Source organism: Tachysurus vachellii, chromosome 17, assembly GCF_030014155.1.
Source record: "Tachysurus vachellii isolate PV-2020 chromosome 17, HZAU_Pvac_v1, whole genome shotgun sequence".
Lineage (NCBI taxonomy): Eukaryota > Metazoa > Chordata > Actinopteri > Siluriformes > Bagridae > Tachysurus > Tachysurus vachellii.
In genome coordinates, this window is record NC_083476.1 from 1,140,511 (window position 1) to 1,157,500 (window position 16,990).

Sequence of the window (16,990 nt, forward strand, 5' to 3'; positions counted from 1 at the left end):
ATATAATATCAATGACTTGATAATGTATTAGAATGAGTGCCCCATCTGCACTACTTCAGCCTGGTCAGTGTAACTCTGTTGTTGAGACCGAGACAGACGTTTCTGTAAATCCCTGATTGTGAATTTAGTTTGACTTTTAAATGATCTATTAAAGTTAACCATAGAAAATAATGTCACAGCTAAAAACTCGGCCTAAATGGTGAAGGGGGGGTTATACGTTAGGAGAAGCTACCAAGTTAGAACTGTAGCTCCTACTACTGTATAGATAATGTTTCTTCTTCTTATAATGTTTTTGTACAAATGGTTCAAATGAGACATATCATTAGTCATATGTGTTGAGTTTGATGTTTCAGGCAATGATTGCAAACAAAATGATTTTTTAAGGAAAGTTGTACAACAAATCAACAAAAAATGTCAATCAAATGTCAAACCAACTTGACTATGTTTATTTTATTTATTAAATAATTGAATGTTAAAAACAAGAAGGTTATTCACATGTGCTTTGGTTGTAAGGTAATTAACGTTCGTTGACAAAAACAACAGACAAAAGAATGAATCCTGTCCTTATCGCAGGAAGAGTGTGTGTATGTGTGTATGTATGTGTGTGTGCTCTTTTGCAAAAAAATTCTACAAAATCCCATCTGGAAGTAATTAATGGACAAGTGATTGGTGTACAAGGGCTAGGTTTAAAAGAGCTCAAATATTTGTTGAAGTGGCCCTCGTTCCTAATTCTATCTCCCAGGCTGTGGCCCTCATTATTTAGACCTGCCCACTACGGAGGGAACAAAACGAGTGAAAGCAGACGCCCCCCTTTCCTCCTCTCTGCTCAAACAGCATCAGGCTAATGCTCAACGAGTTACTGTGAACAAATAAAGACATTAATAAGGTAATTTTATTAGCGAGGCTCATCTAAGCCCCACCCCTACGCAGGAAATTAGTGGTTTCACTCGGTGGTAATTAATGACTTTACAGGGCTTAAGAGCAAGTAGCAAATTAACTGCTCCTAATAAAAAACTCTCACAGAGGAAAAAACACTGTAGTATTTATGTGTAATCACAGGACAGGGAGAAATATACTGAGAGACAGACAGACAGACACAGTGAGATAGTGAGAAAGACAAAACAGATAAAAAAGAGACAGACAGGCAGTAGGAAAGAGAGAGAGAGAGAGAGAGAGAGAGAGAGAGACAGACAGAAAGAGTGAGACTGAGAGATAGACAGACAGTGAAACAGGAGGACAAAGAGAGACACTGAGAAAGTCAGTGAGAGAGACAGACAGTAAGAGAGAGATACAGAGGAAAACAGATAGTGAGAATACACCTTTAATAAGGAGCCAATGAGTTTGTCTTAAAAAGAGAGATGGAAAGAAAGACAGACGAGAGAGAGTGAGAGAGAAAATACATACAGACATACAAAGAGTAAAAAAGAGGGATATGTAGAGAGAGACAGACAATTAGAAGAAAGATAATTAGGAAAAAAGACAGTGGAGGAGACACACACAGACAGTGAAAGGAACACACACACACACTCACACACACACGTTGTATATACAATAAGTATTCTGGACAGAGTTGCTAATCAGAGTTTTCCTGCTAATCCCAAGAAAACTGCTAGTTAGCAACCTGTTTTTGTCTTTTGTCTTGTTAGCAGCAGCGAGCTAACTGTAAAGAGTGAAATTTGTCCTCAAAGTAATAAAATAAGCTCAATAAGTGAAACAATAACAACGCTTCAAACATGTTATGCTAGCTTTTGGTTCGGACAGTTTTACACTTCCAGAAGATAACTTTTCATCGTCTTTTCAAAGTTTCATCCCTTACCAGTTTGGAGGAAAGAGAAGATTTCCTCATCAGAGTTTTTTTTTCCCCCTTGATTTTGTCTTTAATTGGAGCTGATGAGCAACTAATTGGTGGCTTTTTTTCCCCATAGAGCAAGACAGCATGAGCAAAGTTAATGAGAGGCTTTGCATGAATAAGAGAGTGCTCTTCCAGGAGGACAGGGGGATGGAGGAAAGTTGAGGATATCCCTTTGTTTCTGGCTTTCTCTCAACTTTCCCCTTTCTCCTGCGTGCAGGTATCTGAAAAGCGAGTTGGGAGCACAGAGGTGAGCACTCGTCCACATAAAGGAATCCTTTATCTATTGTTTTTAGGGGTCCTCTTTTTTTTGCGTGGTTATGAGGAGTGAATGAGAGACAGACACACAGAGAGAGAGAGAGAGAGAGAGGGAGAGAGAGAGAGAGAGAAGCACACTCACTTGAATGCACTATAGTGAGGATGAATAGTGAGAAAAGGCTTCACACAGGACCGTGTTGGGCCACTTCTGCATAATGTTTCAATACATTCTCTTCTCTCTCTACAGCTTTCTCTCTCTCTCTCTCTCTCACACACACACACACACACACACACACAAACACACACACAGACAACACATCCACACACACATAGACACATATTCACAGGAGGTCCCTCGTGTGTAGAACATTGTTAGGTTAAAACACACAGAGGAGCACAATGGAATGAAATAAAACAATAAGAACCTATAAGAAACTATACATAAGAAAGTTTCTGACCTTCTGAAGGTCCAGGTAGGAAATTCTTTTCACATGAAGGTCCATATACAAGACCAAGTATTTTAATAGGCTTAAAGTGGTGCACAAAATATTGGCCATAATTTTCAATTTGAATCGTGGCTGTTCCATCTTGGTGGGCGGGGCATACTGTACTCACTCTCTCCTGTCAATCATACTGACAGGAGCCAATCGTGTGCCTGTGACATCATGTATGTGGAAGAGGACAAATTGCAATGGTCGTGTCTGATGAATGGAAAGCGACATGGAGGGAAAAATTCCCGATTAGAACAACAAAGTAAATAAAAAATGGTTGACTAACATTCATGAAGTTTTTTTTTCTACTGAATTCACTAAGAACATAATAAACCCTCCTATTTCACCAAGACATATCATTGTGTTTTCAATATCGGATGTAAATATTGTAAAAACTGTTGATTTTGTATCGTGGAAGTGACGTAAATACAGTAAGGAAAAACAAAATGATGTGAAAATCAGATCATCTTCATGTATTCTGTGGAATGGTCTGAGATCTCCTCCTTCTTGTTATTCGGTGGTGTTAAGTAAACGGACGTCGCTTTGTATATCTGTGAACACAGAGAGACTTCCACGTGGGGATTAAACCAGAAACCCACCGTGAGGTCAGACAATAAGAAAAAAAGCAACAAAAACATTTGTAAAAGATTTACATTTGAGGAGAAACCCTACACACTCCTGTACAACTGAAAATCCGCCACTCGCTTTAAAACTTCCTCTCGGTCTGTGGTCGTATAATTGGCTGGCCAAATATTTGCCCTGGCTAATTTGTAGTGTTATTCTCACACTAAGTAATCCATTAGCTCTCAACAGAGTGCATTGTGTCCACGCAGAAAGAAACTATTTGCATCTTCTTTGTCATTTAAATGTCATGTTTCCTCCTCGCTGTGAGACTTAACTTCTTAATGAATACCTGATGAAACAAAAAGAAAGTAAACGGAAAGGAAAAGGAAAATACCTCCGGGGGCAAAGCTATTGATGCCTACAGAAAATTGTATAGATATTTTTATAATTTGTAAATCCTAAATGTTTATCTTCATTAACTTAGTGTGAAACTGAAACGGAGTATATGTAGAGGCAACAAATACACCATTGTGTTAGTCAGACCTTTGAGTCAGACCTTTGAGTCAGACCTTTGAGTCAGACCTTTGAGTCAGACCGTATCCACTGTAGCCTCAGGTGTCTGTTCTTGGCTGAACACCTCATGGTCTCCTGCTGTGGAAGTTCAACACTTTAACATTTAAAGTGTTCAGTTGTAAAGAGTGATTATTCAAGTTCCTGTAGCTTTCCTGTCCTCAGCACACGTTCTTTACAGAATGATGGGTGTCAATCATTTTGTGAGATGTTTTAAAGAATTGTTGTGAGTATTTAATTCTAGTCTTGAGATTCTTTACTGTTCAACACGACTGTAACGAGTGATTAAAAGAAACTTTCTTGAGTTCTGTAGTGTGTGTCGCTGGTTGTACTTTTGTCAAAATATTTGTCCTTTTTTTTTTAAGGTGTCAATCTTTTTTACACTACAGTTCATTTTATTCTCCTAGCCGGCTCGTTGCAGCTGGCCGATGCCGAGTGACCTCAGCTCAGGGGTCAGAGGTCACACACTCTCTCTGGAGTGTCCCTCATTATCTATTATCCTCGATCAGCAGGGGCGATTGAAAGTGAGTGTTTGTGTCCTCGCCCCCCTTGACCCCTCCCTCTTTTCCCTCACCCACCCCACAGAGTGAGACGCCCCCGAGGGCCACTGTAAAGCCGAAGTCCTTCATTCAGGAAGCTGTCAATCTGTGGCCGAACAGTGGGGATGAGGATAAGACCAACCTGCGCTGTTTATGTTGCTACACCGTGTGTTTGTGTTCGAACAGTGAAAGCAGCGAGTGAGCTAAAAGACGCTAATCCTGCGTCCCTTTACCGCACCGCATTAACCTTGTCTCATTTCCATAGAGCGCTAATTACAGGCTCGGACAAGTCACGCTAATTACAGGCTCAGAACACCGGATTAGGAGCGTGTTGAATCCTGAATAAGGGTTGGAGTAACACGTTCTGACACATTATCTTCATCAAGCTTTATTTCTGCACTACATTTACTCATATTCAGATATAATATCAATTCTAATATGTTATTGTTTGTTTAATAACTGCTCATTTACAGCTATCTCTTCTTACGGCGCTTGACATGAATGTTTTTCCACATAAATTGATGATCAGGTGGAGTTTTGTGTCAGCACTTTGAATCAGTCAGAGGTGAAGCTGTACCTTTATGATGTCTGGTATCTTCAGGACAGAGGAGTTTGTGGTTTCTCAGTAGCATAGCTCAGTAACTTGAAGAGAAAGAATAAAAAGAGGCTGGTGAGGGGACAACTGCTCATAACTATGCTATAACAGAAGTGACAACAGGAACGAATGTGAAGTTCCTTGTATTTTTTTAATAAATAATATTTTAATAATAAATAATTCATAGATTTTCTTTTATTTATCTATCCTTTTTTAATCTTTAACAATATTCTTCAACCTACAAATGCACTTTAAAAATGCTGTATAAACGATTTCAGTTTTCATTCAGATTCAATTTCATTTCATTTCAGTGTTTTCTAGGCTGAAACAAGGCTGAAAAGTATTTCAAATATGAAAGCCATAAAAAGCTTTATTTCTTCCAACAATCTAAAGAATATTTAATTTAGTTGTTATGTGTATTTGGCTCTATGCGATGTTTATAAGTCATATAATCTATTTATTTTCGCTTAATACGATTTTTATATTGTTAGCAGCTTAAATAAGTGCAATAGATGATTTGGTTTTTTTTTTGCTTTTGCTGCCACCTTGTGGTCAAATCCTGTTTCTAGTTCAGTATGACGGAGTTATGTGAAAGTGCTGCCACCTAGCGGTTAAAGTGCTTTATTTTCGTGTAAAGGAAATACTTAGATTAAAGGAAATTAGTTTTCTTTCGATCTAAAACATTGTTCATTTTAACATTATTATCCATTTATTAAACATTTGCTCAGCAACAAAATAAAGTCTAGATTTGTCTTAGCGTAATATTAGATATCTATTTAATATATATTAAATAGATATATATGCTTTATTATTTGGATTAGTTAAATAATTTAATTAATTAAACATTTCGGTTTTTTATTTGCTTTTACTCCTGAATATATAAATATGTTTAAATGTTTAAATGAGACTTTCACTAATTTATTTTTACTTCTATTTTTAATTTTTCACTTCAGTGTTTTTTTTTTATTTTTCCATCTTTGGAATTTAATTTCTCATGAAGTAGATTTCAGTTTTTGTTTTTTGTTTTTTTTTGAGTAAAAAGGCAGTAAAATGAATATAGAAAACAATAAATCTTAAGCTATGGATCACGTATCAGCATACAGAGAGGAGGTGCAACAGCTAACTGCCTGGTGTAGAACCAACAACCTGTCTCTGAATGTCGATAAAACCAGATGGTTGTTGACTTCAGAAGATCACAGAGCGACCGCTCTCCGCTGAACATCGACGGATCATCGGTAGAGATCGTCAGGAGCACCAAATTTTTTGGTGTTCATCTAGAGGAGAACTTCACCTGGTCACTCAACACCAGCTCCATCACCAAGAAAGCCCAGAAGCGTCTCTATTTCTTACGAAGGCTGAGAAAGGCACCCCCCCCCCCATCCTGACCATGAGGGACCACTGAGATCATCCTGAGCAGCTGCATCACTGTCTGGTTTGGGAACTGCACCATCTCAGATCACAAGACCCTGCAGTGGAGAGTGAGGACCGCTGAGAAGATCATTGGAGTCTCTCTTCCCTCTATCATGGACACTTACACCACACGCTGCTACCGCAAAGCCAACAGCATTGTGGACCTCACACACACTCTTCACCACACACACACCCCTCAAGCACACTCTTCACCTCACACACACCACTCACACATACTCTTCACCACACACACCCCTCACACACACCCACTATTTACCACACACCCCTCACACACACTCTTCACCCCACACACGCTCCTCACACACACTCTTCACCCCACACACATCCCTCACACTACACACATCCCTCACACACTCTTCACCCAACACACACCCCTCACACACACTTTTCACCCCACACACACCCCTCACACACACTCTTCACCCCACACACACCCCACACACACTCTTCACCCAACACACACCCCTCAAACACTCTTTTCACCCCACACACACCCCTCAAACACTCTTTTCACCCCACACACACCCCTCACACACACTATTCACCTCACACACACCCCTCACACATACTATTCACCCCACAAACACCCCTCACACACACTATTCACCACACACACCCCTCACACACACTATCCACCCCACACACACCCCTCACACACTCCTCACCCAACACACACCCCTCACACACACTATTCACCCCACAAACACCCCTCACACACACTATTCACCACACACACCCCTCACACACTATTCACCACTAACACCCCTCACACACACTATTCACCACACACACCCCTCACACACACTGTTCACCCCACACATACACCCCTCACACACACTCCTCACACTCATGCCTTCTGGAAAAAGGTACCGTAACATTCGCACCTCACAACCAGACTGTAACAGTTTCTTCTTTCAAGCCATCAGACTCCTTAACAAATAGAACTGAACTACACGGGACACACACACACACACACACACAGACTCATCCAACTACAGTATGTGAACTACAGTACATTAATTACTCAGTTGCTGTTTTTACACACCGCATTTCAAAACCTCATCAAACTGCTGCTACTACATACGTCTGAATGTTTACCTACATGAGGCACGACGTACTCTATAACACACAGATACACACTGTGTCCTGTGTCAGATTTATACAGTTAAAATGATAGTAAAAGCTTCTTGACTTGATGTAGAGAAATGCTCTATAAAAACAGTCATCGAACAGAACACAGTTATTATACAACAGAAATGTTGTTGTAAATCTAACACTGTTTTATGTGCATTAAAAAAAATAATAACACAAAGACACTGTTTAGATTTTATTCTATTAAACTTTTTTATTTTTTCCAAAAGTTCACCTTAAGTAGTGTTTCATTTCTTTATAAACGACCTCCATGTGTCTAATTACTGACAAACTGTTTCATATCGCTCCAGTTTTTTTAATAATGGTCCTTTCTGTAAGCCTGAATGATTCTGCTTGTTTTTGTTCCTGGACATTTCTACACTTATGTTGAAAATACAGCATTTTTTTTTTACTCAGGAATAATTATCTGCTTGTGTTTATTTTATTTTAAATGTTCTCGAGGTGATAAGAAATATTTTGTCCATGTTTTATTATGTGACAATAATGCAAATGTGAACACACACATACACACATACAGACTCACACACACACACACATACACACACACATACACACACACACAGACACATACACACACACAGACACAATCACACACACACACACACACACTCACACACACACATACACACTCACACACACACGCACACACACACACATACACACACTCTCACACACACGCACTCACACACACACATACATTCACATACACATTCTCACACACACACACACGCACCCACACACACACACTCACATACACACACACACACACACGCACCCACACACAATCACACACACACACACACTCTCTCTCACTCACTCATACACACACACTCACATACACACTCACACACACACACACATACACACTCACACACACATACACTCACACACACACACACGCACACACACACAAACACACACTCTCACACACACAAACACACACTCACACACGCACACACACACACTCTCACACACACACACGCACACACACACAAACACACACTCTCACACACACAAACACACACTCTCACACACACACACACACACACACACACATACACACACACACACACATACACACACACAGGATTCGTCACTATCGTTAACGACGTTTATTCTTCACCGGTTTCTTTCTGTGTTGATTTTCTTTTTCATGTTAATCACACTGATGTTTGTATAATGGAAATAAAAATGTTGCCTTTTTCCCTCATGCAGAAATCACCACCGGTGTTGTTCACGTCTCGGTGGAAAATAAGGCTTCAGATGAATTCTGATTTTAACAAGACTCATGGCTCATTAGTGTGGGATGGAGATCAGCTGAGCGTGAAACCATGTAGAGGAAGAAAAGAAATGTGCAGAAAATGGACGAGTGATTTTACTGCTTCATGTTGAAAATAATCAGGGTTTAACTTTGGACCTTTGAGTGAACATTGTCAGGAGACTAACGATTAAAACGAGTAGAATAAACTTAAATAAAATAAAATGTTATTTTTATAAGACATTCATTTGAATTTTATTTAAATACTTACATGATTCATTCAGACTATTAGACATCTGAAGTGCATGATGTTCGGTAGGCCGTAGAAGTACCATGGATGTGTGAATCAATGAATCATCTATGACGAATCATGAACCATGAATCATTAACGAGTCGAATCAAACCAAAGTGTTCACCTTCCGTTGTGTGTCAGTAACAAAAGATTCACCCCAGACTGTGAGAATGATAAATATGTACATCTTTTATGTTAAAAAAATAGAATTTCATACAAAGAAATAAATTCAGGGCTTCATTTACGAGTATGGAGTTCAATAAAAATCATTTACACAGTTCTCTCTTCTTACGAATCAGTTTTTGGAAAGAAAAGACGCTTCAGATCTTCCAGTCAGGATCGGCAGGAGACGAGGCTCCGGAAGATTTCCGCTTCCTTCTTAAAGGACCGTTGGATTTGAAGTCTTCTCCAGAGCCCAGGTCCACACCATCCTTCCAGAAATCCTCGGCAGGGGACGGAATCTGTTTGCCGAACACTTTCTGCTGCAGCTCCGCGATGTCGTTACGGATGTCGGCCATGAGCAGTAAGAGGAAGTCGAACGATCCTGGAGGTCCCTGAACGACACAACACACCCGGTACAACATGGAGGTGCTGCAGTGCATCATGGGATTTAATCAGAGCAGTAAATATTCTCCGTGTTGGAAGATCACGGACGTGACGTCAACTTACATTAATTAAAATGTTCAGCTCTTTATTTTTTTAAAACTTTTTTTTAATGTTAACACACAAGACATCATGTTTTTGCCATCAACAGAGGGAATATTTATAAATGGTACATCTATTCATCTATTTGCATGAACTCCTTATGAATATTCATTAAGGCAAACCTACAACCTTTAAGTGAATCAGTGAATCCGTCTGCATGTTTTTTTTGTTTTTTTTTACCTGTTATCAGGTTTGTATATCGTCGCTGTCGGGCAGAAACCTCGTATGTTCAAATTTGGTCAATTTCATATTTTTTCACATATCGATGCTATTGGTCAGTCCCCACGTGGGTCTGTTATTTTTACAAGTTATTAACCAATCTAAAGTCTTGAAAATAGCTTGAGCGCAAATCTCATAACTCCATTGGACACTTCAACTGTCCATCTCTTCCTCACTCCGCGGGAGAGCTTCACGGCATATTTCTCCTCAAGAAGAGTCGCAACGAATCAACACGTCTTCTGAGGTAAATGTCTTCAAAACACTGGGCTCAAAGAAAAAAAAATCTTGACCTCCGCTAGTTCTGGTGCTCGTCTGAGGACAGGAATTTAGCGCAAGACAATCCACTGCAACGCGGACTAAACCCTGTGCACTGCAGATAAGGTACGGCGTTTTTTTAATTTCCTGAAAAATAACAGTTTTGGAGATACGAGGATTCTGTTTGACAGCGACGATATGTAAATATTTAGCCAAACCTGTAATTAACAGGTTATTACCTGTAATTAATTGGTTATTACCTGTAATTAATTGGTTATTACCTGTAATTAACCATTTATTATTTAATGCACTTCTTAATTTCGCTTAGACGATAAACATAAACTTGTTGAACCGACTCCAAATGTACATCTGCTATAAAGATTTTCCAACATAATTATAATTAAATATGTTTCACGCATCTGAGGCTGTATTTTAAAGTCGATGTAAAAACCGGTGTCACTGTATAAATCTTCTCTAAGCCATAAATCTTTGCTCTCTGTTAATAAACACTGTGTAGTAGTCAGGGAAATGGCTGTTGACCTTTAACCTCCTGATCAGACACCGTTACAAATCACCAGCGCTTCTTACTTCTGTGTCTGTAACACCTGCCTCAGTACAGAGGAAATGACCAGGAATAAAGTCACACACCTGCACTCTGATTGGTCACTGGTCAGTTATAGCTACTCTAACATAAGCCAGAACAGGAACTGATGTTCTGTGGACATTCATTCGTTCATCTTCTACCGCTTATCCGAACTACCTCGGGTCACGGGGAGCCTGTGCCTATCTCAGGCGTCATCGGGCATCAAGGCAGGATACACCCTGGACGGAGTGCCAACCCATCACAGGGCACACACACACACACACACACAAACACACACACTAATTCACTCACGCAATCACACACTACGGACAATTTTCTTTGGACCGGGGGAGGAAACCGGAGTACCCGGAGGAAACCCCTGAGGCACAGGGAGAACATGCAAACTCCACACACACAAGGCGGAGGCGGGAATCGAACCCCCAACCCTGGACCCCCAACCCGTGTCGGCCATCTTTGTTACACCGATTACAACACTGCCATAAATCCTGTGCTGCTGTACAGTGGCGGATGATCTCCACATGGCTCGTGGCCGTGCTGTTGGCCGTCGCTCTTTCTGTGTTGTCAGAATATTATAACAGTATCCGTTACTCAACGTCTACTTTTGTTGAAATTCACTTAAAACAAGGTTGTGATGTTTGGCAACGTAGTTAAGGACTGCTTGAGGAGTTCATGGAGATCTTTCCGCAGTGCTTCCTTAGTGCAGCAGTAGCTCACATTCTAACGACTCGCTGATAGAAGGTTCGACGGTGACGACTCCCAGCTGAGCCTTTTACCCTCATCCTGACTCCTGGGGTCACACAGAGACCTAACCTGCTCTGTGAGCGCCAAAATAAATTCCCACAATCTTCTTCTGCACAACGATGATGTGTGTGTGTGTGTGTGTGTGTGTGTGTGTGTGTGTCCTACAGTCAAAACGAGCAAAATCAGCAAATACGAAAACATGACCTGAAGGGCTTGAATATCGGAAACAGGAAGTAGGGATCTGGTGTGGTGTGCGTTCCTGAGGTCAAAGGTCAACAGTACTAGAGACAGATATATATCCATAACAAGATGACAAGGTGACCAGAGAGAGAGAGAGAGACACGGTGAGAAGAAGTGGCATGATGGGAGGTTCTTACCGGAGGTCCGGAAGGTCCAGGAGCCCCTTTCTCCCCCTGGAGGAGCCGGAAAAATATTTAGGTTAGTGTGATTACAGTGAAGAAGCCGAACGGCACGGCGTATTGTTACACCATCACAGGGGGAATAAAAACAAGCTTTAAACCTGACACCTTAAATACCTTCACTGTTTGCTCGCTCATTATTGCCTTAATTTTTCACCTCAATCGCCAAACGCTGAAAAGGAACTTGACGAAGTGAGTGAGTGTTTAAATGTGTGTAAGAGTGTGTAAATTTATGTAAGAGTGTGTAAATGTTATCTCAGTGCTGGTTCCTCGCTCCATTTGAAGTTGAGCTCTAGCTCATTTGGGTCGAGGTATGACGAAGTGAACGGTAGGAACAGTCGACCTGGGTGAAGGGATAGTGAAGGTCATGGGGTCACACAGGGGCAGTTAGAAAGGCCAGATGTTCACGATTCGGCTCTGGGGAGCAGAAGAATACAACAACAGCCTTCTGCCTACAAACAAGGTCTGAGTGAGCAGTGTGTGTGCACCTATAGACACACACACATACACACGTTGAGAATTTGAGCTTGAACTAAACGCTCATCTTTTGGTGTTCTTGGGAAAAGTTTAATTGGTTTTTAATTAGCTTTTGTCATGCTGGAAATCTTTATTAATAATAAATCTTATAATAAATAATCTTTAAATCTTCAAGCAGCGATCTGGGGTCCCAAGAACAGTACCAAACATCACCAACCATCACAGTGGCCACGTCGTGCCAAGTGACATAACGAAATAAAGAGACTATTGATGTCACTATAGATGGTAGCTGGAGGTTCAGTGCAGTAAAATCCCTGCTGAAAGCTGATTGGCTGCTGATGGTTGTGTTCCGTAACCCAGTCGTCGTTAGAAATACAAGCACAGATTAGCAGAACAGTGGAGACGTTAACACCACCCCCATGGATTTACAGAGACATTTTCTTCACATTGTTCTAGCAGATATGAACAAAATGAAGATAAACAGGTATTTTTGGGCGCACGTTTTTTTGTGAGTGGAAAAAAACTTAACTGTAGTTCGTTTATGTTCAGATGTTTTCAGGCTTCACTGATTTTCTTGACACTTTTGAATATTTTAAAGCAGATTGTTGTTAAACTCGTGAGCTGAGGTAATGAAATCTGTGCAACATTAGCACTGTTTAGTGTATGTGTGTGTGTGGGTTTTTGTGTGTGTTTAGTGTGTGTGTGTGTGTAGTGTGTGCTTGCAGTGACTCACTTGAATAAAACTTAACAACTATTTGGCATTCAGATTCTGCTGCTGGAATGTCACAGTTTAAACACACACATACACACACACACACAGAATATTTCTCTCATTATGTGTGTGTAGAATTTTTTTCATTATTGATAGGACTCCAGGGGAGCTGAAACCACACACACACACACACACACACACACACAAACACACACACATGTACACACATACGAAGACAACATAATAGTACCTTCATGCCATCTCTGCCTGGAGCACCGGGAAGACCCTGCACACATACAGACAGACAGACAGACAGATACACACACACACACACACACACACACACACACACACACACACACACACGCACACATTTAAGAAACATACAGCACTGAAATATTAGTGAAAAAATTACTAGGAAATGACAACAATAATATAATACTTCTAATAAGAAATAAAACCAATATGTTATTATTATTATTATTATTATTATTATTATTATTAGGATTTTGGCATCGTGGTTGACATACTACTTCATCTGCATTTTTTGTTCACGTTCTACAGAAGCTCTGGTGATTACTGTATGTGGGTTCTAGATGGAGATGGAGATGGTTCCAGATGGAGGTCAGTGGACTGAGTCTAGATCAGTAAACTTTCCCATAACAACATGCTCTAGTCGGTTTCCTCTGCACACTCGGAGATCGAGTGACGTTCTGACCTGCGGGGTGTTGAGAGAGTAGCGTTTCACTGAGCGCTTCTTGGCCTCCAACACTGCTGCGAGTTAGAGGTCACTACGATTAGCAATAATAAACGTATGCTATTGTAATGTTTATGTAGTTAGCTATCATTCTGTTGTGCTAACTGTTAGCACGCAGGTTTCTAATGCTGCTGTTTGCTAACGCTCTGCTAGTGCTGACGTGTTGTAACCTCCTGTGTGATTGTTTACTGGAATTTTGTCCCGTCGTAGGTTTCTGCTGTGGTTTTATTCCAGCGTGTACATTCACCGTGAGGTTCAGATGACCGTGAGCTTGTCCTGGATGTAAGCAGCAGGACTGCGGAGGGAAAGCGATGGGCTGTGCTCCAGTTTTTTTATCTGCAGCTGCACTGGTTTTCCCTCTGGAGGGTCGGTGAAGGTCAGAGACCTAAACTCAACTTGATCATGATGCCGGACTCCTGCGGCTCTCACAAACCCGGCTTTGATTTCAGAACTAACACTTCGCTGGAGGACTGCTGAGATAATAACTTCACTGACGTTTAAAACGGGTAAACAGTTGCGGCAAGATGAAAATCTTTCCTGTGAGGACTTTTATGGAAGGAGTCTCCAGTGTCAGAATATAAATGATGTATATGTTAAAAGAGTGTAGAGAGATTCTCACCACCGGTCCACGTCGGCCCTGTTTGATGTGCGTGAGGTCTGGTGAGGGACCCATCGGCCCCATGGGGCCCCGAGGACCAGGCAGACCTGGAGCACCGGCTCGCCCTGGGGGTCCAGGAGAACCTTTAGGACCAGGAACTCCTGAGATAGAGAGAGAGAGAGGGAGAGAGAGAACGTCTATAGAATAACAGATATGACAAGTGAAACCAGTCCTTATAATAACGAGTAATATAATCGGACTAGCAGAACCGTAACATTCTACAATCTCGATCCTGACTTCAAAACACAACACACGTTTAACATCGCCGTAAATGGTAATAAAATCATTTCCAGAAGTTTCTCTATTCTGGCTTCGACCGAAATTGCAGGTCAAAGATTACAGCCGTAATGGTTATGCGCCGAATTGTAATTCTCCCTTTCTGTGAAATAAAACACCATCTCGAGCGCTGAGGTCTGCACGCAGGACTTCCAACATTTCCATTCTTATAAGAGGAAACAGGAGAGAAACCTGCTAAGGAGAACAGCTGGAATCATCAGGTAACCAGAGAAGAGCAGCGCTGATTTATGGTGTGCTAACATGAAACTCGTGAGTTTGAGCTTCGACATGGGAAAGAAAAGACGCTGTACTTCATGTTCACACGGCTGAGGACAGAACATTTATTTAGTGAGCATGGAAGAACCAAAACTCGCGGTTATTATTGGAAAAAAATTAGCTAACATTGTGTTTAGCTAAAGATGTAAGTGGAAAAGAGATAGAACTCTCTGGAAGATTGACGTTTCCCTCAGACATGTCAGTAAAACCAACTTCAAATAAAGCATAAAGAGGTTTAGGGAGTGTCAGAGGGCTAAAGCTCACCAGGAGGTCCAGGTTGTCCTGGAGGTCCAGGCAAGAAGGAATGTGCTGTCAGCATCTTCTCACTGGTCATCTGCTTGTTGACCTCGGTGTTGCTCCCCAGCATGGCCATCTGTGTACAGGACAGAGGAAGAATTCAATATAACATCTGAATCTGAAGTCACCAACGCTTCAAGGTGTTAGAATATACCACTGTTTTGTCCTCTAGCAGGTGCAGGTGTAATAAGCTGCCCCCTGAATAGGAAGCTGCCCCCTGAGGTGAATCAGCACTACCGTTAGCCTAGCTTCAGCTTCTAGCTGCATCTCACATAGGGTCTGATACAGTCTGGGGAAATAGCTATCTATGGATAAGCTAAAACCAATGCTTGTTAACTATAAACAATGCTAGTTAAGCTAGTACCAATGCTAGTTAACTACAACCAATGCTAGTTAACCAATGCTAGTTAAGCTAGTACCAATGCTAGTTACCTACAACCAAAGCTTGTTGACCAATGCTAGTTATGCCATTACCAGTGCTAGTTAAGCAAGTACCAATGGCAGTTAAGCAAGTACCAATGCAAGTTAACTACAACCAATGCTTGTTAACCAATGCTAGTTAAGCTAGGACCAGTGCTGGGGATTGGACTATTTTGAAATTGTAGCTTTTTCTCTAACTAGCTTTACTTGTTTCATTTGTTCATGTGACAAAACTAGCCAGTTATTTCAGGACATGTTAGTAGAATTATTGTTCCAATTTAATTAAAAAATGTAATTTTTTTTTTTCTAAAGACAACTTTTGACATATTTGTCACTCAGAGACACAGAAATTCGGACGTCCGACCGGAACAGTCGTCACATAGCATCACAAAATGCAAAAAAAATTGACGAAAACAAAAAGGCAACATGGCACTCTGGTCTGATGCAGCACGTCCTGACAGGATGGCATGACTAATACCGTGTAGCGAGTCTGCGCTAACCTTTAGCATGTAATCAGATCCATAAGCTGTAACATGTGCGATCGGCGAGTCCTGAGTAATGCGCGTCCATGTCTACACATCAGTACACTCGCCTTTACGAGCGAAGGGTTCCATCGAGCTGCACTTCAAAGCCTGACTCTCAGCATGTGAGGGAAATATCCATTACCTGCTGAAGCCCTGAGCCTCAGAGCGCACCACACACACACACACACACACACACACACACGTGACCTCTAGAGCACACAGGCTAGTGAAACACACGGCACACGTAGCCTTAGGCTTCGTACATAAATCTGTGAGCGTCTGGATTTGTGAGCAATTTAAAAGCCATTTGGAATTTGCTTTGAGGTTTTTACAGATTTTGTAGAAACGAAGGTGAACGGATTTCAGTTCCTGTAGTTCCCACGATCCACGTGTCAAACGCTCAGCATGTTCTCTGAGCAAAATCGCTCACGACTAATGAAAAACACTAGATGAGGAGATCTCGACAAGCTGAAGCAATCAAACAACACGTCCGCTTTACAGCAGACGAGTGACCAGGACGTGACAGAGCTGTAGTGTTGCACTGAAGCCATGAGGTGAAGAGGAAACAGCCTCCAGTTTCACCTCCAACTTCACCTGCGGCTTCACGGAGACACGGATTCGGTGAAAACGTTTAAAAAAAAGAAAGATTTT

At 41.2% G+C, this 16,990-nt stretch overlaps 1 protein-coding gene across 1 annotated transcript in view; it reads right to left on the bottom strand.

Moving 5' to 3' along the window:
• Positions 1-9,168: 9,168 nt before the first annotated feature.
• The window catches only part of ccbe1 (collagen and calcium binding EGF domains 1), a 64,162-nt gene continuing 56,340 nt past the window's right edge, over positions 9,169-16,990 (bottom strand). The window contains exons 7-11 of the mRNA XM_060891207.1: positions 15,363-15,471; positions 14,508-14,647; positions 13,382-13,417; positions 11,901-11,936; positions 9,169-9,553 (exon numbers count right to left, since the gene is read on the bottom strand). Coding sequence (XP_060747190.1) covers positions 9,320-9,553; positions 11,901-11,936; positions 13,382-13,417; positions 14,508-14,647; positions 15,363-15,471 — 555 coding nt within the window. The 3' untranslated portion in view covers positions 9,169-9,319. The remainder of the gene's footprint in view (positions 9,554-11,900; positions 11,937-13,381; positions 13,418-14,507; positions 14,648-15,362; positions 15,472-16,990) is intronic.